Source organism: Anopheles coluzzii, chromosome 3 (assembly GCF_943734685.1).
Source record: "Anopheles coluzzii chromosome 3, AcolN3, whole genome shotgun sequence".
Taxonomy (NCBI): Eukaryota; Metazoa; Arthropoda; class Insecta; order Diptera; family Culicidae; genus Anopheles; species Anopheles coluzzii.
This window is the reverse complement of record NC_064671.1, coordinates 71,651,977-71,674,538: the sequence shown is the minus strand read 5'-3', so window position 1 is coordinate 71,674,538 and position 22,562 is coordinate 71,651,977. Positions and strand designations below refer to the sequence as shown.

General features: G+C 45.9%; 3 protein-coding genes across 11 annotated transcripts in view; 2 read left to right on the top strand and 1 right to left on the bottom strand.

Moving 5' to 3' along the window:
* The window catches only part of LOC120958647 (homeobox protein unc-4-like), a 59,300-nt gene extending 52,767 nt beyond the window's left edge, over positions 1 to 6,533 (top strand). Inside the window, exons 5-7 of one of the 2 annotated variants that reach the window (XM_040381591.2) lie at positions 3,920 to 4,094; positions 4,290 to 5,058; positions 5,984 to 6,533. In XM_040381591.2, coding sequence (XP_040237525.2) covers positions 3,920 to 4,094; positions 4,290 to 5,058; positions 5,984 to 6,353 — 1,314 coding nt within the window. In that variant the 3' untranslated portion in view covers positions 6,354 to 6,533. Of the gene's footprint in view, positions 1 to 3,919; positions 4,095 to 4,289; positions 5,095 to 5,983 lie in introns of both variants that reach the window. The other variant, XM_040381590.2, reaches the window with a different exon arrangement.
* A 1,816-nt stretch (positions 6,534 to 8,349) lies between these two features.
* LOC120955745 (kelch-like protein 18) lies at positions 8,350 to 11,472 on the top strand. Of its 3 annotated transcripts, none has more exons than XM_040376862.2 (5): positions 8,350 to 8,486; positions 8,603 to 8,939; positions 9,017 to 9,147; positions 9,211 to 9,351; positions 9,415 to 11,472. In XM_040376862.2, the coding sequence occupies exons 2-5, from the start codon at positions 8,664 to 8,666 to the stop codon at positions 10,739 to 10,741; spliced, it is 1,875 nt and encodes a 624-aa protein (XP_040232796.2). In that variant the 5' UTR covers positions 8,350 to 8,486; positions 8,603 to 8,663; the 3' UTR covers positions 10,742 to 11,472. The 3 variants fall into 3 exon arrangements, with proteins under 3 accessions (XP_040232796.2, XP_049465539.1, XP_049465540.1); XM_049609582.1 differs by having other exon boundaries at positions 8,354 to 8,464; XM_049609583.1 differs by having other exon boundaries at positions 8,354 to 8,464; positions 8,531 to 8,939.
* Positions 11,454 to 22,530, bottom strand: LOC120955746 (tubulin-specific chaperone cofactor E-like protein). Of its 6 annotated transcripts, none has more exons than XM_040376866.2 (8): positions 22,360 to 22,530; positions 19,327 to 19,599; positions 17,323 to 17,452; positions 16,649 to 17,247; positions 13,066 to 13,128; positions 12,892 to 12,991; positions 12,498 to 12,817; positions 11,454 to 12,422 (listed from the first exon to the last, which is right to left on the bottom strand). In XM_040376866.2, the coding sequence occupies exons 2-8, from the start codon at positions 19,446 to 19,448 to the stop codon at positions 12,227 to 12,229; spliced, it is 1,530 nt and encodes a 509-aa protein (XP_040232800.2). In that variant the 5' UTR covers positions 19,449 to 19,599; positions 22,360 to 22,530; the 3' UTR covers positions 11,454 to 12,226. The 6 variants fall into 6 exon arrangements, with proteins under 6 accessions (XP_040232800.2, XP_040232802.2, XP_049465547.1 ...); XM_040376868.2 differs by having other exon boundaries at positions 22,392 to 22,530; XM_049609590.1 differs by lacking the exon at positions 22,360 to 22,530 and adding an exon at positions 22,158 to 22,235.
* Positions 22,531 to 22,562: the final 32 nt, after the last annotated feature.

The window sequence follows — 22,562 nt, the reverse complement described above, 5'->3', positions numbered from 1 at the left end:
AAAATTATATCAAATAATTAATTTGGTGGCTAAAACCGCCCCCTACTTGCAAAATTGCACGAAGATTAGTGATATTTTGGCTGGAAATCACGAGATTCGACTTACCGTCTTTGATTATGTAACATTTCAACTTAAATTTTGTTGCTGCCGGGAGGTGGGGGGGGGGGGCTTAGGGTTCGTCTAGCGCGGGGCCCCAACGTCCATAACCCACGGGTCCCTCCTTGCTAATACAGTACTATATTCAACTGTTATAGATAATGGACTAAAGATTCCGGGGCCCCTCGTTGACGGGGCCCCCCGTAATTGCTTACTTTGCTTTCCGTTAAACGCGCCACTGTTCGGTCCCCATTAACCGTGTATCTCGAGGACCGCCTGTAAATATTAAATTCTCGATTTGAATGACCTACCTTCATCGCCTACTTTGATTTTGATCCCTATACAAATCGCTAATCGATTGAATCATTCAGCGAGAAGGCTGGTGTCAGAGCTCCATCGAATCGGAATTTGACAGATACTCCGTGCGATTTCGTCGTATGACCGAATCACAACAGTTTTAATACCGTCGGATCGTCACATATTGATTTTATGTATCAATCTTACCAAGCAGCTTTGGTAGAACAACGCTAAAATGTTTATGTTTTATTATCTTTAAACTATTACAAATTGCCAAACTTATCCAAATAATTGCAATGAAGCACTGACACCAACCTGAAATATGAATTTAATGATGATTATGTTTGAAAGTAGAAAAGAAACAGGCTAAGAAAATGTGTTAAAAATAATAGGATTATTCTTCTAGAAATTCTTATTAATAACTCTTCAGTAAAACTTTTTTTTCAAAGTTGCTTAGTACATATCTCAATGAAGTGAGATCATTTTCGAACATTATACCTTCTCGTTCCCGTTTCATTCGAATTATTTACTTCCTCTTTTATTCCAACACACCACACACGCACACACACACACCAAACATAATCCTTCACAATTGAGCGCAACTTTAAATTGATACGCTTCTTATCGCTTGTACAATCGATTCCTTTCTCCACAAGGATTACCTACTCCCACCATCAGGCGCAAGCTCCCGGCTTTGCAAATCCACCACTTGACACGATAATTATAAAATTGATAAACAGGATTGAAATCTGTCGTTTGTTCAATTAAATTAAAGTAAGTCACACAAAATCGTTAGCGCGAGGGGTTGGTCGCCCCTTTTCCTTTCTTCCCAAAAACCCCGGAACGCATAAAATCGATGGATGCGCCTTGTGGGAGGGAAGCGCCTATTCGCCACCCAAAATTCCCACGGGGCGTCTCACTCACTCCATCCCGCAAAAAATAAGGGAGAACCCGATGAAGTGCAAAACGCATTATCAACGCTACCGCGAACAACAATCTTTTTATAATCTTCCTTTGCTTGTAGTGAAAGTGTTTTTCACCCAATCCCGCTACCCTTGCCAACCCCTTTGGGCGCGCCATGTACGACCGATTAGACACGCGCCTCCGTACAAATAGACACCATATGATCAAGTTGCTCGCCGTTTTGTTCGCAATGTTCGCTTAGGGATGCTGGGAATTGCCGGTTCATTGCGCACACACATTGCGCCACAGACAAAAACGGCGTTTTCGGGCGGTGGGTTTTTGCCAATGAAAAATAATAATAATCACCCTTATATCAAACCCTGCGCCACGGGCACTATCTTCGCTCGGTGGCTCGGGATGACCTATAGACCCGAACATCGGCCCTGGAAAAAAAACGGAGGGGGAAAAGCCGACGGAGGTTGTAATAGTTGGCAGGTTGTTGTGTAACATTTACCGTGACAAACAACGACTTAACGGCTCGCAGGGATGCGAGTTCAGGGCGCGTAGGGGCGTTTTCGGAAGAACTCTCCAAGGTATACGGAGGGAATTAATTCGCGTGCAAAGGTCGCACAGATGGATGTAAGGATGTAAGGAAAGGAATAGCAACTGGCAGTGGAAACGGACGCTGCAACTCAGCTGATAGGTGTCGTCAGTTTGCTTGGAGAGCATTTTCAATCGTCATGGTTAGAAATCAATTATGGGTTTGATGGTGTCATTAAAATGGAAATGTTGATTAAATAATTTCACAAAAAGTATCCCAAAAACATACAATTTTAATTCCATCAGAAGGATATAGAACCTTAATATAAATAAAAGGTTAACTAAACTCACCTCAACCTCCCAAACAGTGACTCAAACTACACTCAACCACAGCAAACAACGTGTACCGCGAAAGGAAAAGTAGACACACACAGAGAGAGAGGCTTAGTTAATTGAATTTCAGCTATCCCACCCAAATGCGGCCAAATCTTTATCCAACCTCCGGACGTTTGTGTGCTTGAGAAAGCACATTCATCGCTAAATCCTACGCCCAATTGATTCAATTCTTCTTCCCCCGGGTTCGAGTTGACGGGCAACGGGCAACCGGGGGTCGTAAATACTTCCCGTGGTCGGCAACAGTAACAACATGTCGATATTAATAACATAATGATAATCTATCGGGACTCGAAGCGAAAGCGAAACGAAGAGAAGGACATGAACGACCAAATGCTTCTATTCTGCTCCCTGCTTTTCCTGGAAATCGTCTCTCATCTACCATACCGACAGTATGGCTGGTGTGGCGAAACTGTTTCGGACAGTGAGAGACAGCTCATTTCTATTAATTAGATCGCCTTGGATCCTCCTTGCTTGTCCTCCGTGTGTATTTGTGCGGTCGTTTGAGTTCAATTTTTGGTAGTGATTTAATTGAGTTACTGGAAGACATATTGAAACAGCGTTTCTAATAGAAGTAAAACGATTCATTGCTGGGACGTGTGTGTGTGTGTGTGATGCGGTTTAGGGAAGAAGTACTAAATCAGTGCGGGGTTTGAATCACTTAACGATTGTTTATGCCATTAAATGAGGTCATCTTTCGCCTATTTGGGGTTCTTTACCAACTTATGTTAGAGGTCGTACCAATTTTCTTTTAATTAGTTCTCGTATTGTACGATTCATACAATATGCAGCTGAAAGCGAGCTCAAACTTTTAGAAAATAGGACATTAGTTGATAGATCCCTAACCATACATGTTAGCTCATAGTGAGTTCCTGCCTCGCACTTGTTTGCGGAAGGCCGAGGAACTTCGGACATCGTTACCGAATAATGTTGTTTGTTTTAAAATTTATAACAATAAACAAAAGTACCTCTATAGTGCATACACACCAACAAATGTGAGAAAATGATGCCAAAACCGAACTGAATGGGCGATATATCAATGAAGTTTAATGACAATTGCTCTTCCACATCATGAGTTTCGTTGGTTGAAAGTCATCTGTACCACTTATAATCTCCTGGCTTGCAAGCGGCACGGTGGTCTATTGTATACACGTGCCGGCTGCTACAAAGCCGGACGATTTCGATTCCCACTTAACATGGCGACCGGAAGTTGTTTACCAAAACAGAAGAAGAATTCGCATAGAACAACATGACTTATTTGAGAACTTTATATGGAATCTGGCAATTTTGACCGGTCAGTAACCGATCTGGGATTTTGACCGATCAGTAACCGATACTAGCAAAGTTTTGTCATTTAAATACTTTTTTGTCATATAAAACTATTTCTGTTTACAACGACTACACTAAATTCATGAGAAGAATTGTGATTTAAGACACTGCAACCATTTTTGGTATATTTTTTACTACTTTTATAGTAAAATAGACTAAATGTACTATCAAGCCAAATAGTCAAACATTCACTAACCATCCTTTTCAATATTTTCTTTTTTCTCTCTTTCTATCTCTCCCTTTTTCCCACTTTCTTTCCTTTTTTCTTTCTTTCTCTCTTCTCTCTCTTTCCCTTTTTCTCTCTCTCTCTCTCTCTCTCTCTTCTTTTTCTCGTATCTCTTTTTATCCCCTTTTATCACAGGTGTGGTTTCAGAACCGGCGGGCGAAATGGCGCAAGACTGAAAAGTGCTGGGGCCGCAGCACGATCATGGCCGAGTACGGGCTGTACGGGGCGATGGTGCGGCACTCGCTACCGCTGCCGGAAACGATCCTCAAATCGGCGAAAGAGAACGAAACCGTCGCGCCCTGGCTGCTAGGTATGCATCGACCGTCGGGCGACTCGGCGGCAGCGGCGGCCGCCACGGACGAGCCGGAACCGAACGGTGGCGGCGGCGACGGTGGCGGCGGCGGCGTCGGCGGCGTCGGCGGACAGCGCCTGCTCGACTACTATCGCAACTACACCCGTGACCCAACCACTGACATTAACTTGTCCGTATCCGTTTCGTCTGCAGGCATGCACAAGAAGTCGCTCGAGGCGGCCGAAACGCTCAAAAACTCCGAAGATAACAGTGACCGTGAAGAGACACGGACGGAGTCGAGCGAAACGAGCGGCGGCTCGGCGGCCGCCCTCCACTGCACCCTCGGCTCCTCGCCCCTCAAGTCGCCCCCGCTCGCGTCGGACGGGTCCGGGTGCGGTCGGGGCGACTGCGGCGCGGATGGTGCTGGCGGACGAGACGGCACCGGAGGAGGAGGTGGGGGAGGAATGGGTGGGAATGGGGCACCGCTGAACGGCAAACACGGCAGCAGCGTCAGCAGCGCCGGTGCGGCGCGATCGGCCGCAATGGCGAAAGTTTCGCGGTACGGGTCACCGACCGGTGGGCGGCCACACTCACCCTCCGTCACACCACCGGCCCCGGTACATCCGCACCATCCGCCACCATCCGCTCACCCGTCCTCGCTAGCAGCCCATCCGCTGGGATGCCACCCGGTCTCCAGCAGCCACAGCTCGATGCACCCTTCGCCCACGACAACGACCATGACGGCCAGCACGGGCAGCGGGATCAAGCTGCAGCCACGATCGCCACCGCTCGGGACATCGCTGGCGGCGGGCGGGGCCGGCAGCGGGGACCACCATTCGCCGGTTGGGCATGGGCCGCACGGACCGCACCATACGGCCGGCATTCCGCCCGGGCTGCCGGGCGATGGCGGCGGCGGCGGCGACTTTCTGCACACTGCCACCAACAACAACTATCACCCCGAAAACGACCACGAAGCGTTTAGGTGGGTTGACTACAAGGATCCGGTCGCGTTCATACGGTGATTTGACATTTTCTTTGCTACTAATAATTGTTACTATCTCACTCACTTTTTGTATCTACTTCTGTCTTTGTTTGTATTTCTTAAGCTCTTTCTTCTCTCGGTTAAGACTTTGCTTGACTCGAGCTACTTGCATCTATTTCTCTCTCTTTTTACCAATCTTTCTGTAGCTGTTAAAATGTTTGTATTATTTTTTTTTTTCGGTTTTTTTTTATTGATTATATCAGTATGATTATTTTCTGTTTCTTTTTTTCTTTCTTCTTTTTATCTTACTTTTTATTTATATTTTTACTTATTTTTCTTATTTTCATTCTCTTTTTGAAATCTGTTGATTAATATTCTTCTTGATGTGTGTAAATTGAATCAATCTCTCTTTCTCTTTCTCTTTTAGTTTTTATGTCTGTCTTTGTTATTGTTTCTTTTTGTCATTTTTTAGTTGAATTGTGCCTATTTCTCTGTTTATCTCTTATTCTATTAATTTTTCTTAACATTTTCCCCACTTTTGGTTAATTTTGCTATCAATTTGAGCCACTTGCATTTATTTCTCTCTTTTAATCTATCTTTATTCTTATGTTTGCTTATGTTTTTTTTATATTTTTCCTCTTTCGAATGGGATTGTGCTTGTTTTGAGTAAATTTCATTCATCATAGATCTATTTTATCTTTATTACTATCTTTGTTTATGTTTTTTAGTCTCTTTCTTTTCTTCGTTTTTTTGTGTTTGATTCGAGTAATTTTCATCCATTTTCAACATTTTCTGTTAAATTTTAATCAGTTACTAAAATTGTTTGAATCAAGCAGAATTTAACTACTCTTCTTCTTTATTCATTTGTTCATTTTCTGCACTCTCTCTAACGCACACTCTCTTCAATCTCCCCTTCTCCATACAGGAACAACTCAATCGCTTGCCTCCGAGCGAAGGCCCAGGAGCATCAGGCCCGGCTGCTCAACAGTGGACTCCTGCTCCAGGTGCGCTCGCTGGCCGGTCTGCAAACGCATCCCGCCTTCGACGGGGGTTCCGTGCCGTCGCTCGGCTCCCCGTACGATGGGTCCTGCTCGATCGCGGGCCATGCCGCCCTGCACGCCCAGCAGCAGCGTACACCGCCCCCTTCCCATCCAGCGCAAGCCCCGCTCGACGGGACGCTCACGTCCGCCGCGCTACTCGAAATCGATCGACAGCGGGCCGAGGCGAACAGCAGCAATGGGTCCGCGATCTCGGTGAAGGGTGCGAGCAGCAGCCCCAACGTCAGCACTTTTTGACAGCATTTATAAGCGCGCCTCACCTTCTCGTAACCCGAAAGCCTACTATCTACTACTGCTACTACTTCGAAACACACAACCATCACAACAGACACAAACACAAACGCACACCATTCAACGGCTCGTCCGATTTTTGTGTAGCAAAGAGGAAACATCAATAAAACAAACAAGTACAACGAATCGAAACGAATCGATCATTATTTAGGGGATGTAAAACAAAACAAAAAAAAACCAAAGAGGGCGAAATCGTAACCAGTGAGGACAGTGTCTCTGGCTCTGTAGATTTGAATTTGAAATAAAAAAAAGGATCGCTTTCCTCCGGCTATATGCACCGTTGTGGTGTGTTTTTTTTCTTTCCCACACAGGGCTTTTGTTTAAACTGTGCGAGATTATTGGTGAATAAAGCATACAAGGAAAGGGACTGTTTTTTGTACATACTGCAGCATAATATCGTTATGTCAAACAAACACACATACACTCAAGCATTCATTTTTCTTCCTGATTTTTTTATGTGCAATCTCTGAAAATCTGAAATGAGCCTAAACTCTTAAATGAAATTGCGAAAAGGGGGAAGGAAAAAGTAAAGTATAATAATAAAACAGTATAATTTAGGATTTAGGTGATACAGTAAATACGTAACTAAGTGCGTGGTCCGGGAACGAAGATAGAAAAAGCAGAAGCAGAAGAACAACGTTCCGGGCTAAATAATAACTTATAAGTGGAAACAGTAGCAGTATAGGAAAGGACAGTGACAAAAGTTGGAAGGAAAATAAGAAAAAAAACACACACACACACAAATGTTCACAAATTCATCATTCATCCGATCGTGTCCTATCCGATCGATTGAGATCGCATTGTATATAAAGAATTAAAAAAAAACGTGAAAACATGAATTAATTTATTTCAAAAACGTAAATCTGTTGTCAGGTGAAAGAGAACTAAAGGAAGAAAAAAAACAATTTAAAAGACACGAAAAGGCAGTAAAAAATGACAAAACATCTGATAAGCACAATCAGCCAACCATTTCAAACAATCCACAAAAGGCAACATACAAACAAACTATACCCCACAAACAACTTGTAATACATAGATAGGAACACTCTGTGCAAGGAGTAAGATGGGCTCTAAGTTCTAATGATGGTTTTATGAGTTCAGTTCAATTATTCTTCTTCTTCTTTGGCTCAACAACCGATGTCGGTCAAGGCCTGCCTGTACCCACTTGTGGGCTTGGCTTTCAGTGACTAATTGATTCCCCCCCCCCCCATAGCAGGATAGTCAGTCCTACGTATGGCGGCACGGTCTATTTGGGGATTGAACCCATGACGGGCAGGTTGTTAAGTCGTACGAGTTGACGACTGTACTACGAGACCGGCTTCAGTTCAATTATTACAAGCAATTAATTTACTTGTGCGCTCCGCTCTACTGTCGATTGTAGCAAACTACACAAAAACACAAAACCGATTTATTCAACAAACAGAAAACTATGTATAATTAAACTAGCACACACACACACATACAGCTAGAAGTCTACAATCGCTAGGAAACGTATGTGTGTGTGCTGAAAGTTGGAGCTGGAGTTGGAAACCGAAGCGAACAAACACGAATTAAAAGCATTGCAAATAAACAAGTGTATCATGTGAACATTTAAAAACAACATCGTTTAATGCGTTTGTTTGATTACAGAAAGAAATAGTTATTGTGAAATATGGTTCTATTTTGATGTATGAAACAGTTACGTTTAATTTACATTTCTTTTGCATTTACATTACACTTTACATTATTTTTTTTTTTACAACACTTCTTTGAACGGTGTATTGATTTTTAAACCGTTTCAGAGAATTCAAATCCCGCGCACGTGCTGCCATCTAGCGGCGAGTAGTGCAATCTCACCTTCTCACCAAATTTGACGCCCCTTGCTCACCAAGCAGCTGTCAAACTTGACACACACACACTCGCGTACGATTGATGTGTGTGTGTGTGTTTGTTTATTTTCTGCTTCACAACACAAGTTTTTTCCACCCAGGAGGAGTTGGGGCACTGCTGCTTATCGTGTTTCTCCGTGGTTAATTATCAAGTTTTAATTAAAATTCTGCAAAAGTGATACTGAAAGTGTACGTGAGTTCGTGCGTTTGTGTAAGATTACACTCTTTTTATCGTGTTTATCGTGTGTGAATCAGTTTCAGCACAACATTCCAGCACCAGCTCCATCTTTTATCTCATCCAGCTGTTTATCTTCCATTCCTGAACAGGACGAGAGAAAAAAGACCGTTCGACCGTACACTTTGCACTAAAAACGTTCAATGTGAAAGCATGTCCTCGTCACCATCCAGCCTGGAGGACGGCGTCCGATTGCTCGGCACGGTGGAACGATGTGACTGCTCCCGGAAGGTGGTTGCGGTCGGCACAGGGTCGGGGGGCACGGGGACCGCCGGATCGAGCAAGATGATCGAGATGCAGCCGGCGGAGCTGTCGGAGACGGAGGACAACTCGTACATGTACTTCCGGCAGGAGGGTCTGTTTGCCAACAGCTTCCCAAAGATGAAGGAAATCCGCCGCATGGGGAAGCTGTGCGATGTGACGCTGAAGGTTCGTTCGTTTTCCCCTACTGGAGCGGGGCATTCCATTTGCTAAATTGCATTGTTTTCCCCCCCTCATTTTGGCAGGTTGATTCACACTCCTTTTCGGCACACCGGATCGTGCTGGCCGCAACCATCCCGTACTTTTACGCCATGTTCACCCACAACATGGCGGAGAGCAGAATCAAGGAAATCACCATGAAGGAGATCGAACCAATGTAAGGGAAGCGGCACCAAGGCCACCAACCGTTTGATGTTAATTCTGTTGCCTTTCTTTTCAGGGCACTGGAAAGTTTGATAAACTTTGCGTACAGTGGTCTAGTCAAAATCGATACCCAAAACGTGCAGAGTCTGATGGTTGGGGCGTCTTTCCTGCAGCTGAACGAGGTGCGCGATGCCTGCGCCAAGTTTCTCAAGCGCAAGTAAGTCCCTATGCGTTCATTTTATTTGGGATAAAGTCACTCAATTCCATCTCCTTCCGCTAGATTCCATCCGCAGAACGTGCTCGGCATTCGGCAGTTTGCCGACACGCTCGGCTGCTCCAAACTGATCGTGTCCGCCGACCGGTACATCCACCAGCACTTCTCAAAAGTGGCCGCTGGGGATGAGTTTGTGGCGCTCAGCTACAGCGAGCTGATCGATGTGATCGGCCGCGACGAGCTGAACGTCAAGAGCGAAGAGTGCATTTTCGAGGCGTGCATGCGCTGGGTAAAGCACGAGCAGGAAACCCGCTCCGAGTATTTGCCGCTCATACTGGCCAACATACGGCTGCCGCTGCTGTCGCCCCAGTTCCTCGCGGACAGTGTGGCGACGGAGGAGCTGATCAAGACGTCCCACAAGTGTCGCGATCTGCTGGACGAAGCGCGCGACTTTCATCTGATGCCGGAGCGCCGTGCGCTCGTATCGACCACGCGCACCCGGCCGCGCTGTTTCGACTTTGTCGTGGGCCTCATCTTTGCCGTTGGTGGGCTGACGAAGAACGGGGAGTCGGTCAGCACGGTGGAGATTTACAATCCGGCCACGAAGGAGTGGAGCATGGGCGAGGCGATGACGATGCTGCGGTCGCGCGTTGGCGTTGCCGTCACGAACGGGAAGCTGTACGCGTTCGGTGGATTCAACGGTACGGAGCGGCTGTCGACGGTGGAGATTTACGATCCGCGCAAGCACCGCTGGTCCCAGGGGACGGCAATGCGCTGCAAGCGCAGCGCGGTTGGGGTGGCCGCCCTGGAGGATTACGTGTACGTGTGCGGCGGGTACGACGGTGTGACGAGCCTCAGCACGGTTGAGCGGTACTGCCCGAAGACGGATGGGTGGAGTACGGTGGCACCGATGATGAAGTACCGGTCGGCGGGTGGTGTGGCCGCCCTGGGTGGGTACGTGTATGCGCTCGGTGGGCACGATGGGTTGTCGATCTTCGACACGGTCGAGCGGTACGACCCGTTCAGTGACACCTGGACGAAGGTGGTTTCGATGCTGAACCGTCGCTGCCGGCTCGGGGTGGCCACACTCGGCAATAAGCTGTACGCTTGCGGCGGGTACGATGGTAACTCGTTCCTGCGGTCGGTGGAAGTGTACGATCCGGTCAAGAACAGCTGGTCACTGATCGCACCGATGAACGTGAAGCGAAGTCGGGTGGCACTCGCAGCGAACATGGGCAAACTGTGGGCGATCGGTGGGTACGATGGGGAATCGAACCTGTCCACGGTGGAGGTGTACGATCCGAAGACGAACACGTGGACGTTTGTCGCGCCGATGAAGCACCATGGCGGTGGGGTCGGTTGTGGCGTCATACCGACACCGTTTCAGGATTAAAGATTTAAAGGGGGCGCATCCCTTCTTCACACTGGCAATTGCACTGACGCTAAATCCTTGTACCTACAAGGGGAAGGTCCCAAGCTACCTCTTCCATCTACCCGACCCAACCCGGGGTCGGGTTCATCCCTCTGCCTCCCAATCCCAGGCCCCAAGATTTCATCACGCGTGTTAAATTGAAATTAGGATCTCGTTATTCGTAAAATTGTTCATCGTAGGCAAATCCACAGTACGGGGAGAGGGGAAAATAGGCACAATGTCTAGCTTAAAATACTAATAATAATAATAATAATACTGTACAATATATACAGTCTAAATACAGCGCGTTTCGTTCGGTGGCGCATGCCGCATCACACGGTAGAAGACGATCGAAGATGATCATATTAATGCATCAATACATTAACTATTAACTGCAAGCAAAATAGCTCAAGCTCGTCACCAAGATATATATATGTTAGCCAAATGCACACACACACACACAAGGAGCCCTTCTTGTTGCAAACTACCTTCTCTTTCTATTGCACTTCCATCGCTCTCTTAATTGTTAACTAATCGCAATGCTCGTTTGTTGTTTGCTGGACCAGCTCTTCCGCAGATCAGGGATTACGCGATCACGGATTTAAATTGTATTATCACCCCGCTGCGTGTGTGTGAATGTGCAAATTGTCTATCCGTGTAATTGTTCGTTTTAATTGAATGAAAAGCAAATAAATAGATTGCATCCAAGTCAATGTTGTGGTTTATTTTTGCTCCAGTTTTGGGGGCTACAACTGTCTAAACAACATATCACACTACGTTTTCATTCAAATCGCGTCTCTAAATTTCGTTCTCCTGTACTTTGTTTGAGCTAGAAACTAAAATTAAAACAAACAAAAAACTTACCATTTACATTTTAAAACACAAAAAACGAGAAAATCATACAACTCATTCCAGGAAGTTTGGTTTAAGTTAATTGCAAAAATGCTCCTTTTTTATTATTAGTAATATAGTAAATTGTAGCTGCCTCTACTCTCAGAGGGGGGGGGGGCTAGTAGTAGTTACCTGTGTGTTTATATAGCACAAGGGCACAAAACGGGGAAAAACTAAACAATTCGTAAACGACGGCTATACCGTAACACAGTCGCGCCAAAAGGAACGTAATGCTGCGCACGTAAAGCAAAAACAAAATGAAAAAATGGGACAATTTGCAACCCACAACACAACAGCAGAAACTATAATACAGAAAATAAGGGAAGAAGGAAACCAAGAAGTCAACCTTTTTGGGCCTGATCTGCGCCACGGTGGCAAGGACTCTCTCACACTGTGTACTGGATGTTCCAGAGACGACACGGCGCTTGTGTTATCACAATTACAATTGTTTTCGCTTCAAATCACTTGGAACAGAGGGGGGAAAGATAAGTATAATGCTTGGTGTAGGGTAGCCGATGGAAGGAAGGAAGGAAGATGTAACGCTCTCTCTCTTGCTTTAACGGGGACGCACATCTATCAACTTTTCACCTTCCGCTCGATGATGATCTCATCGCCGGAGCGTATGTTGTAGCTGTACAGCACCTTGTGCGGGTACTTCATCTCCTCCAGCCCCTGCAGATCGCGAAAGTCCTGATCGACGTAGTACAGCCGCATCCGGGCGGCCGGCACATCGAACAGCCGCTCCAGCCGGGACTTCAAATCGCTTACCGTGCTTTAAAAAAAGAAAAAGGGAATGGGCCATTGAGTTAAAAGACAATTTCCAATAGGGCATTTTTAAAACCCTCACCGGTTCACATCCACCGTACGCTCGATCGCCTTATCCTCGAAGGTGAAGCGCACCTTTACCTTCCGCTCCGGGCGGAGGTCGATGTTGACGAGCGGATCGAGCTGCCCGTGCACCCCGATCAGCTCGTAGTACCGGCGGGGCCGTTCCGCGTCCGGCTTGTCCAGGTAGTGGCGGATGAAGGACCGTTCCGCGTCCTCCCGCTCGACCGCACCGATCGTGTCGCCTCCGTTCAGAATACTGATGTTGGGCAGGCGCGCTATCAGCAGCTGGCGCCTCTCGTGCTCGGTCGTCGAGTCGGTCCGGGCCCACAGCGGCCAGTACTGGAAAAGGAACGGAACGGGAAGCTTGAGTCAAGCACGAAGCATATCGATTTTGCTGTTTTGTTTGCGCTCACCTGTAGCCGAACGTTGCAAAGGGACGGAAACTCTGCCAACCGGTCGATGTCTTCCCAGGAGTCAATTTTAGCATTGCTCAGGTTTAGCAGTTTCAGATTCCTGCAAGGAAAAAGATACGGTTTATTTTTAACTGACGACGAAGGGCACAAACACACAGAACGGTTCCAACTTACTGAAAGTATTTATGACTTTCTTCCTCACTTTCGTTGCCTTGAGGGTCGGTGGGTTTGAGCGATCTGTAGAGGGGGTAGTAGAAAAAAAAAAAAAACAAAAATCATTAATTAGTTTTTAGGGCATTTTAGTAATAAAAAGAGAAATCTTTAAAATGAGCGTTTGTGGTGTCCAAATTCTTAGACAAATTCTCGTTAAAATATTACAACAATTTTTATTATCAAAAATGGACTTCATCGCCCATTAACAAGCGATCAAGGAAAGTGATCGTAAACTGGGAGGACGGACCCCGCCTAATCGTCCGCCCCTCGAAACCAATTTAGTGTGTCCGTTGGGCCACCGTTCTCAATGTCAAACAGCTAAAAAAAACCGTACCACGCCAGACAAGCGTATCGAAAGGGTGGAGGGAGTGTTGTACAATGAATTGCACACCCCGCGGCGCGCTTTATCACGCAACACACATGCACACCACACTCACTCTCCCCTTCAATGACCCCCTTTTTTGTGTTTTGCTGTGTTTCATCAAATCCAAATGGTAGCAGCATTTATTTATTCCGGTTCAGATGATTCATTTTCGCTAAAAAAAGGGCAGCTTCAAGGGGGGGAGGGGGGGGGGGACGATCGGAGCCAATCTGGCCAATTTTTATCACTCACGTTATGACCGGCAAATGACAAGCTAAACTAACCGTGACAGAGAGGGGTGTCCAGGGGGGTGGGGGGAGGTAAAATGGAGCAAACGCGAATGTGTTGCTCACGGAATGAATTGTAAAGTTTAAATTTATCGCAAGCTTACATCAGGTTTGGTTTTGTTCTCGAAACATAAAAAGCTTAATTTGTGAAGTGTACTTTCATCGACCCATTCTCCAGCAAAAGGCAATGGGTGGAAGTAATAAAAAAGAAATTTTGTTCTCACGACATCCGACAACAAACATATGCTTTGTGCTTCCGGCCTTATTATACTTAGACCCTTTTACACACAAAAGCGGATAAGCCCAGCGCGCTTTGTGTGTGTGTTTTGTCACGTTGTTCTAATGGACTGCGCTGGGCGGTGTTAGCGTATGGCAAACACGTGGAATGGAGCATTTCGCATTGGATCCAATAGGATTTTCCATGCTCTTTGTCGTATAAGAGTTACACTTACACTGTTTTCTTTGGTGTCAGATTTCAATAGTGAGTGACTTATTGAACACTCACGAGATGTTTGTTCAACAGCACAAGCTGCCACAATTATATGACAGATGTTGCTAAAGTATCTCACGAATGTTCAATAAGGCTCAATATTAAAAACTGTCCCAAAAAAAAAAAAGGAAAAGAAATATTTCCCATAATTTTCCAGTACTCTTTTCCAATGGTCACATTTCTACGCTGATTCTACGCGAATCTAACCAAAACCTTCATTGACACAAATGTTAGCGGAATCAGTTCCTGGATTGAAGAATACAATCGGCCGTATCGGGGAGCTCGTTCGTTCCCGGGAACGTTCGCCGCGACGCTCATTTTCACTCATTTCATAGTCCTCTATGATCAAAAAATAGAAAACCGTCTAGGTTTGTCTAGTGGAACAACGGCTGGTATTATTGAATCCGTTCGTAGCGGGAACGTACGGCGCTCACATGAAATTCTAGGGATGGCAACACATTTCTTGCGCCCGCTCCTACAACACCGAGGCGAATAACTGTAGCAACCATCTAGTACGTTAGGAAAATGAGTGTCGGGACGTACGCCGCCGCTATGAACGGATTCAATCAGCCGTACCGGCGAACTCGTTCGTTCCTGGGAACGTTCGCCGCGACGCTCATTTTCACTCATTTCATAACCCTCTAGATCAAAATTTAGAAAAACGTATAGATTTTGTACTGGTCAACCTAGTGGTACAACTCTGTCCACTCATGAGCGACGAATGTTTCTCGTCGAACGAGTTCGCCGGTACGGCTGAATACCAGCCAACCCTGTCCACTCATGAGCGACGAACGTTCTTCGACGAACGAGCTCCCCGATACGGCCGAATGTATCTGGACAGACCGAGACTATCGATCCGTTCGATGACTGAGAAAGGACAATTTTTAGACAAAAATAAAAAAGAGAGTCCAGATGCGGTGCAAAGATTCAATTCTAGCATCAGTATGAGTTCAGGAATCAGTTCCAGAATCGGTACCATGTTGAGATCAGCTTCAGGACCGAGGCATGAGATCAGAATCATTTCCAAGACCTATTTCGAGCTGGGTATAAAACCGGGATCGGTATGAGTTTAGGATCAGTTTAAGAATTGGAATCGAGGATCAGTTCCAGAATCGAGGATCAGTTCCAGAATCGAGGATCAGTTCCAGAATCGAAGATCAGTTCCAGAATCGAGGATCAGCTTGTTTTTATAATAACTTCAATGTCTGGTATTGGTGCAGCATTACTTACAAGATTGGTATGGGTTATAGGATCAATTTCAGGGTGAATAGAAGTAAAAAAATGGACTTAGGATCAAAGTACAGATCAAATGAATATTAGCGTGTGGACAAGAATAGGTTTGAGAGTCATTTCTTTTGGCGTAAATCACCGAGTTAAGGGAGTACTTTGAAATCGCGTTACGTAGCAGTGTAACTGGGCGAAATGAACTAGTCCAAAACTAGGCGTTTTGATCGTAATCCTAGCGTCGAGTAGTAAATCAACCATAACCATAAGAAATCTGAAGGACCAATGTGTAGGCCAGTGATTGGGAAAGTACGGCTAGTCAGCCATATGAGGTCGCTGGTGACTCTGTTCCCTTCGTATGATCCATATAACTTTCACACACTTTAATGCTTAGTCAAGAGCCATCTTTACGATGTACGTTCACTCTATAGAATTTGGTCCACCGCAAAAGATTGACGACCTCTGGTCTAGCCTTTACGTCGGATGGGATGGATCTTCCCGTTTCAGTGTTTCTTAGCACGTTTTTACAGATACTGCAAGAGCCCAGTTCATCATCTCTTGGCTCTTCAGTTCATATGAGATATAATTTCTCATCTTTCGTATCATTTCCAAGCTTTTCTTGATATGATTCAGCAGGAACTTTAACGAGCAACGCTCGTTTGAGCGAAGCGTGGCGTCCTAGAGCATTCTTCGTCTTCTCCACCAAAGTGCGATGGTTTTCAGTAGACGTTTGCACTATATTGTTAATAATGAAGCAGAACTCCCCACAAAATGCAACATTTTTATAAAAACTGCCAATTTTGCCTACAAGAACATCGTTGTATCCACCATAGGGAAATGACAGATAGTGGAAAAAGAAAGCTTGACGTCAAAACGCTACGAAATTATTGATATTCCCAATAAGTAGTTAAAATATTTAGACAATATTACGTACAATTACGCCTTCATTGAGTTGGCGAATGGTCCCCATACAAAACAGACACTGTTTCCGTATTGCAAAACACACAAAGAAAGGCCGACACCTTCGTGCACTTTTCCATGGCCCCTTATCAGTTGGCCAGCTGTTGCGCATTTGCTGTTACCCTACCACGGCCGTTATCTACAAACGTAATCTTTTCCATCACATACACACGCACACAAAAAACAAACTAAAACGATTCAGCAACTCATTGCTCTACGTACCTCAGCGGGCAGTCGGCTAGCACCAGCGCCTCCAGCTGTGGGAAGACTCGCCCAATGCGACAAATTTCGCCCCACTCGGAGATGTAGTTGCCGGTCAGGTGCAGCTTCCGGACGCCACCGTGCGGATCGGTCTGTAATGGCGGCGGTTCTTCCGCGTCGGTACGCTGCTGCGGCTCGGCGGAAGACGTAGAACAGGAGCAGCTGGCGTAAGGGGTTTCCTCCTCCACCTCCTTCCGCTCTTTCGTTTGACTAGTGGCAGACCCGTCGTGGGTGTTGTTATTGCTAGATGCATCTGTTGCTGTGCCCTGGCTGCTGCCTTCATCAGTGCTGCCCCGCTCACTGTTGGACCGTTCGGTTGGGTTGACCGTGTCGATCAGCACATGCGTATACTCGTTCAGGCTAAGATGCAGCTCCTCGAGGGCGGGCAGCAAGCGCAACAGCTTCTCCACGCTGCACCATTCCAGCTTGGTGTTGTTCAGCACCAGATTGCGCAGATGGTCCATCTTCGTGACGGGGGGCTTCTGGATCGGCCCGGTCAGATGGTTGAGGCTGAGGTTCACAAACTCGACCCGCGGCATGTGTGACAGGATGACAAATACCTACCGGCAGACAAACAATAAATAATAGCAATATGGTGCAATAAATTTGCTACAATCTCACAGCCGCCAACCTACCTCATTCCAGTTGTTGAGCTTGTTCTGTGCCAGGTCGAGTTCCTTCACGATGCGACACTTTTTCTTCAAATCTTCCGGCTCGCCGGCCCGATCGATATTGCAATCGTTCAGTATAAGTAGCTGTGGTGTGCTGTGGTAGGAAAGGAACGAGAAGACAAGGGTAAATATTCTCAACATCATCAGCAACGTCATTGGCAGGGGGGGTAAACAAAGAAAACGTTGTACAATCCCAGCGCTTCACAGTGTGCAAAAAAAGGTTTGGGGGAGGAGAGTTTACACACCCACCCGAAGATAAATTTGTAGAACCAACAGTGAAGCAGGGGGCAAAGTAAGGATTATGACTCGTTTGACCACCCGTTTGGAGCTCTAAAAGGAGTGCGTGTGTGTGTGTGTGGTTAATGAGAGTTTGCGAGATGATTATCATTACGATGAGCGAGCGAGAAGGTCAAGACGCAATTGGAGACGCCAGAATGACTAAAGAGTTTTGCAATGAGTGTAAGTAGTGGTGCAGAGAGACTTATTATTGCGTTTTTTGAAGATCTAATTTCTTGTTAGTGTTCGAACTGAAGTCATCATGGGAAGAATGTTGAAGTGTTGTGATGCTACATTGGTTTATTTCACTTTGATGGACTCCTATTTTGAGTTCAGATTGCGGGAGATATGATCCTATATAATTCTTAATTATTTATATGAAGTTTTGTCTGTGCTTAAGGCAAGATCATCTTAAAACAGCACTAAGAGAGGTTGAGTGGAAGTGAATGTAACCGACGAAAAATTGTGAAATCTTGAGCTTTATGGTTCAAACTATCGGTAAATGAATCCAATCATGATATCATTCCACATTAATTATACTAAACGAAAGGCAGTTAGTTACTCCAAAGGAAAACATATACAGTCTGTTCCCGAGTTACGCGGTTTCTGCGTTCCCAACGAATCCGCGTAACTCGAATATCCGCGTAAGTCGAATTTCACGTTTTTTGACTAAAATTCTATTGATTACTCCGAGTTTTTGATATAATGTAGTACTTTTATACACTTTATCATTTATTTGTTATGATTTCTGCAGAAAATTGTAATATTTCTGGCTTTTAAGCGGTTTCAATTTGTTAGCAAAAATGCAATTTATACCGATCTTGAAGCAAATTGTATTGATTTGACATTTAATCTGTCAAATTTAGAAAACCGCGTATCTCCGAATCCGATGAAGAACCATGTATCTCGGGAACAGACTGTAATATCTTATCAAAAGAATCTCCCTTCACTTTGACCCTTATTACTATTACCCGGCAATTTGACATACATGGCCGTGGGAAGTTGGAGAGACAATGGTACAGTATAGTAAAGGTGTATGAATTTGATTTGAATTCATGTTGATCAATTGAGGATCTGCGTATGATCAATCGTTTGATGCCATAATACCAGAAATTTCTCAAAACCGGAATGAATTCTTCTTGAAATGACTTAAAACCGCAAGGAGGATCACCTGAAAGATCGAAGATAACGTCTTTCTGGTGTTATCTTTGTCAGGAGGGATATCTCCAAGTGAATTCTTAGTAGAATTAGTATAAATAATGGTGCATTCTCGATCACCAAGTAAAGACATCGTCTTGGAGGGTGAAATCTGACTCAGAGCAACATCTCTACCAATTTAGTTGGAACATCTTCAATCAATCTTGTAATAATCGCCCACAAACTTGACTTTTTTTTTAACTATTTCTACAAGAAGTGACGCCTGACCAGACACTAACCGTTGGCGGAACTTAACGTTTCCGTCTGCATTTCCGCCTCCGCTTCGTCGACCATTGAACTTCCCGCAACCCGATTGAGTTTAATTAATCAACCTCTTCCCTATTTAATCGATCTAAATTCTCGCACCATTGATCCACATGCTTGTTAGCAGCAACACAATGACATTGACCATTCCCCTCTCTCGCTCGTTATGCTGTTGTTGCATAGCTGCCTTCCTCCACCTCAACCCCCCTCCCTTATCACACCATCTCTTACCTTTGTCTCGGGGGCAGCTTCGGAACAAAGATCGACACCAGCACTTCCTCCTCCACGTGTTCTTCCTTCTCGTCCGGCTCCATGCCGTACTTCTCCTCGAGCGCCTCCAGCAAGGTTGGCATTTTGGGGGTTGTTTCTTTTTTTTTGTTTTTGAGGGCACTAACAGGAATTGACTCCCACACACACACACGCACAAAGAACACTATCTTTTTTTCACTAGTTTTAGTTCCACAAATCGAATCACGTACTTTTCAGCTACCCTTTTTATCTGGTCTGGATGTAAGGGGGTGAGAAAAACAGAGAAGGACGATAAAACGTGACTATCTAGTGGAAACCACATGCTAGAGATGATTTAATTTTAAATCCAACTGTGCTAAACCTCCTTTCAAGTAGTAGCAATATCGAAGCGAATCACGACCAAAAACCCCCGTTGCAGCACAGCCGACGTAGGGGCGCTTTGTTTACGTTCTTCTTCTTCTACGTCACAACACCGACGACCACCGACTGGCACCTACACACACCGAACCCGACATTCTTCACGAACTGCGCACGGGCACACCGAGCAAAACACACACACACACGCCGCGTGCTGCTGCACACGCTGATCTCAAATTGCTCTCGTTTTATTTCACTTGCGCGTATCGAACCGCGCGCCAATTGCACCCGCGCGCCCGTGTTTGCGCCAATTTGTCCGCAAAACGTGCGGTGTGTGTGGTGTGTATCGCTCGCTGCACTTATTTACTATTTAAAACCATTATTATACAATACACCGTTGCATGGTGCAGGGGGAGCAGTGCGGAGGTAGTTTGGAAAAACAGCAGCAGAAAGGAAAAACACACACACACACACACACACACACACACACACACACACAGACTAATGGGAAACAATAATCATCACTTTCGACGGGTATCGTGTAACGGTGTTTAGTGTGTCTATTGGAAGGGATGCTTTTTTGGATCTGCTACTGTAAGCAGCACGGAATGGAGACACACACATACACTTACGAGCAACTGTTTCACGACACACACGCACACACACGCGCGTTTTCACGGTGGTTCCAAAGCCCCACGAATCAGCTGTTGTTCTTGGTGTTTGTATAGTAACGGCCCACACGGTTCGTAGGCCAACAAAACGCCAACTATCCCTCCCCACCCCACACTGCCGAACGGGTTGAAAGGGAGCTCGTGGCCTTTTGAGCTGATCGTGCCACCTCTCCTTCTCCTCCCTCCCCCCTCCATCATCATTCCTCTCAGTCGCTCGTGTGATGAAATGTTTCGCTGTTTTCAACTTCTTGCGCGCGCGAAGGTGAATCACGTAACAAAGAAACGGCGTACGGCGCAATCATATTGTTGCAACCGACCGACCGACCGACCGATCGACCCCGTCCGTCTCAGACGTTCCAAAAAAAAAAATTGCAACCCCTTCAGTAACATCCTCCCCTTGGCCACCATCCATGAAAGCGAGAGGGAAGGTAACCTTCCCTCTGTATTTCTGTGCTGTTTGGGGCACGCTTTTCGCCGTGTTTTAACCTTCTGGAAAATCGATCGCAGCATGCTTAGAATGCGACCTGCGTGTCTTTGTGTGTGTGTGTGTCTTTCATGGGACAATCTCGTTTGCAAATGGCGATACACAGGGAGCGCTTTTCTTTCCCCTCTGTGTGGTGTTGTGGGGGGTGGTTAGTAATACCTTCTGTTTTTTTTCTTTTGCTTCAGCGCAAAAACAGGTTTTCTTCTGGGGCTCGCGATGTTCGATTTTTGTTTGCTTTCTGTTTATTACACTCGCACCACGGGTATGCCTGCGTGTGTGTCTGTGTCACGGGGATTTCGTCACTTGCGGGGTGTATGAATTTTCCACCAAAAAGGCCCGTTTCACGCACAATCCGTTGTGGATTTGACGGTTAATTTTGAATGGCAACCCTATGTGTGTGTGTGTGTCTCCCTCCGCGCTCGGCAAATAACGATCGCGTGCCTAGTCAGATCGAGGACACACTAATTACACACGCACGCACGTACACTCACACTCAAATTTAATCGAAACACCAAAATTTTACAGTTTCCGTTTGTTTGGTTTTGGTTTTTTTTGCTGCTGACTGCCGAAACACGAAACTAAGACCGAAATGTTGCTCCCTTTTCCACACACATTCGATTTCTGCCCTTCTAAACCCATTGCCCGTGTGTGTGTGATTGTGTGTGTGCTCAAAAATAAACAACGAAAGGAGAGTCGTAGTAGCAGCATCTAAGCAACCCAGCCCCGCCGCCGTGTTCAATGTCAACATGTTAATTTTGCGTTTTCCTTCCCAGCAACAGCAAACACCTCCTCCTCCTCCTTCTCTTCTTGCTGTTGCCTCACACTCAAGCGCGTGGGGACACTCGACTCGATTCTGGACTTTCTCTTTTGGCACATTAGAGACAGTGTTTGGTGGTTTGCGCTTCCGATACGGATAACTTCCGGAAGAAAGGTAATTTAATTGACACTACTCTTTATTGTTTTGTGTTCCTGCCTACCCCGAACCCTTCCCACACCAAGCTACCGTACAAGAGGAAGGTTGGTGTGATTGTTGTTTGTTGTTGTTAACTCTACGCGCAAGCACGACACGACACGCGCGAGACTTTAACGCGAAATGCTCTGCGAACGCCGCGCTGCACACTGTCTGGGGGGCGACTCGAGTCTGGCAGCAGCTGGTTCTCTTTCTCTCTCACTCTAGACTGGCAAGTACAAATCGCGGGAGGGGATGGAAAAAACACAACCCCCACAACAACCCTTAGGACAGTGCCGTTCGGTGGCGGTGGTTTGCTTCTTTGTACAAAAAAATAAACCCCAAAACGTACTAGAATGGAGGATGCAAATGGTTTTGTGAGATGCGAAGGAACGCGCGTTTTCTTGTGAAAACACCGAATGCCAATGCGCAATAGTTCCCTTCCTCCCTGCTGACCAGCACGAATCGACAGTGACATAATTTGTATGTGTGCGACTTTTGCCCTTTTTGTTAAAAATAGCAAAACCCTTTGCACTATTTTTAAAAATACAAACCCTGCACCACTGCACTAGACCTTGTGACCTACTTTCCGGAGCACGAGACGGGAAGGGCTATTTTTTACGCATTTCTTTGCGTGCGTTTTTTTTTCTTTCTTTTCTCTCAAACGCACAAATCCGGATAGCCAAACGGCCCAGAAGGAAAACTGTCCGTGTGCGCTCGTCTTGCTTTGTTTACATTTTTCTAGGTAAAGGTAAAG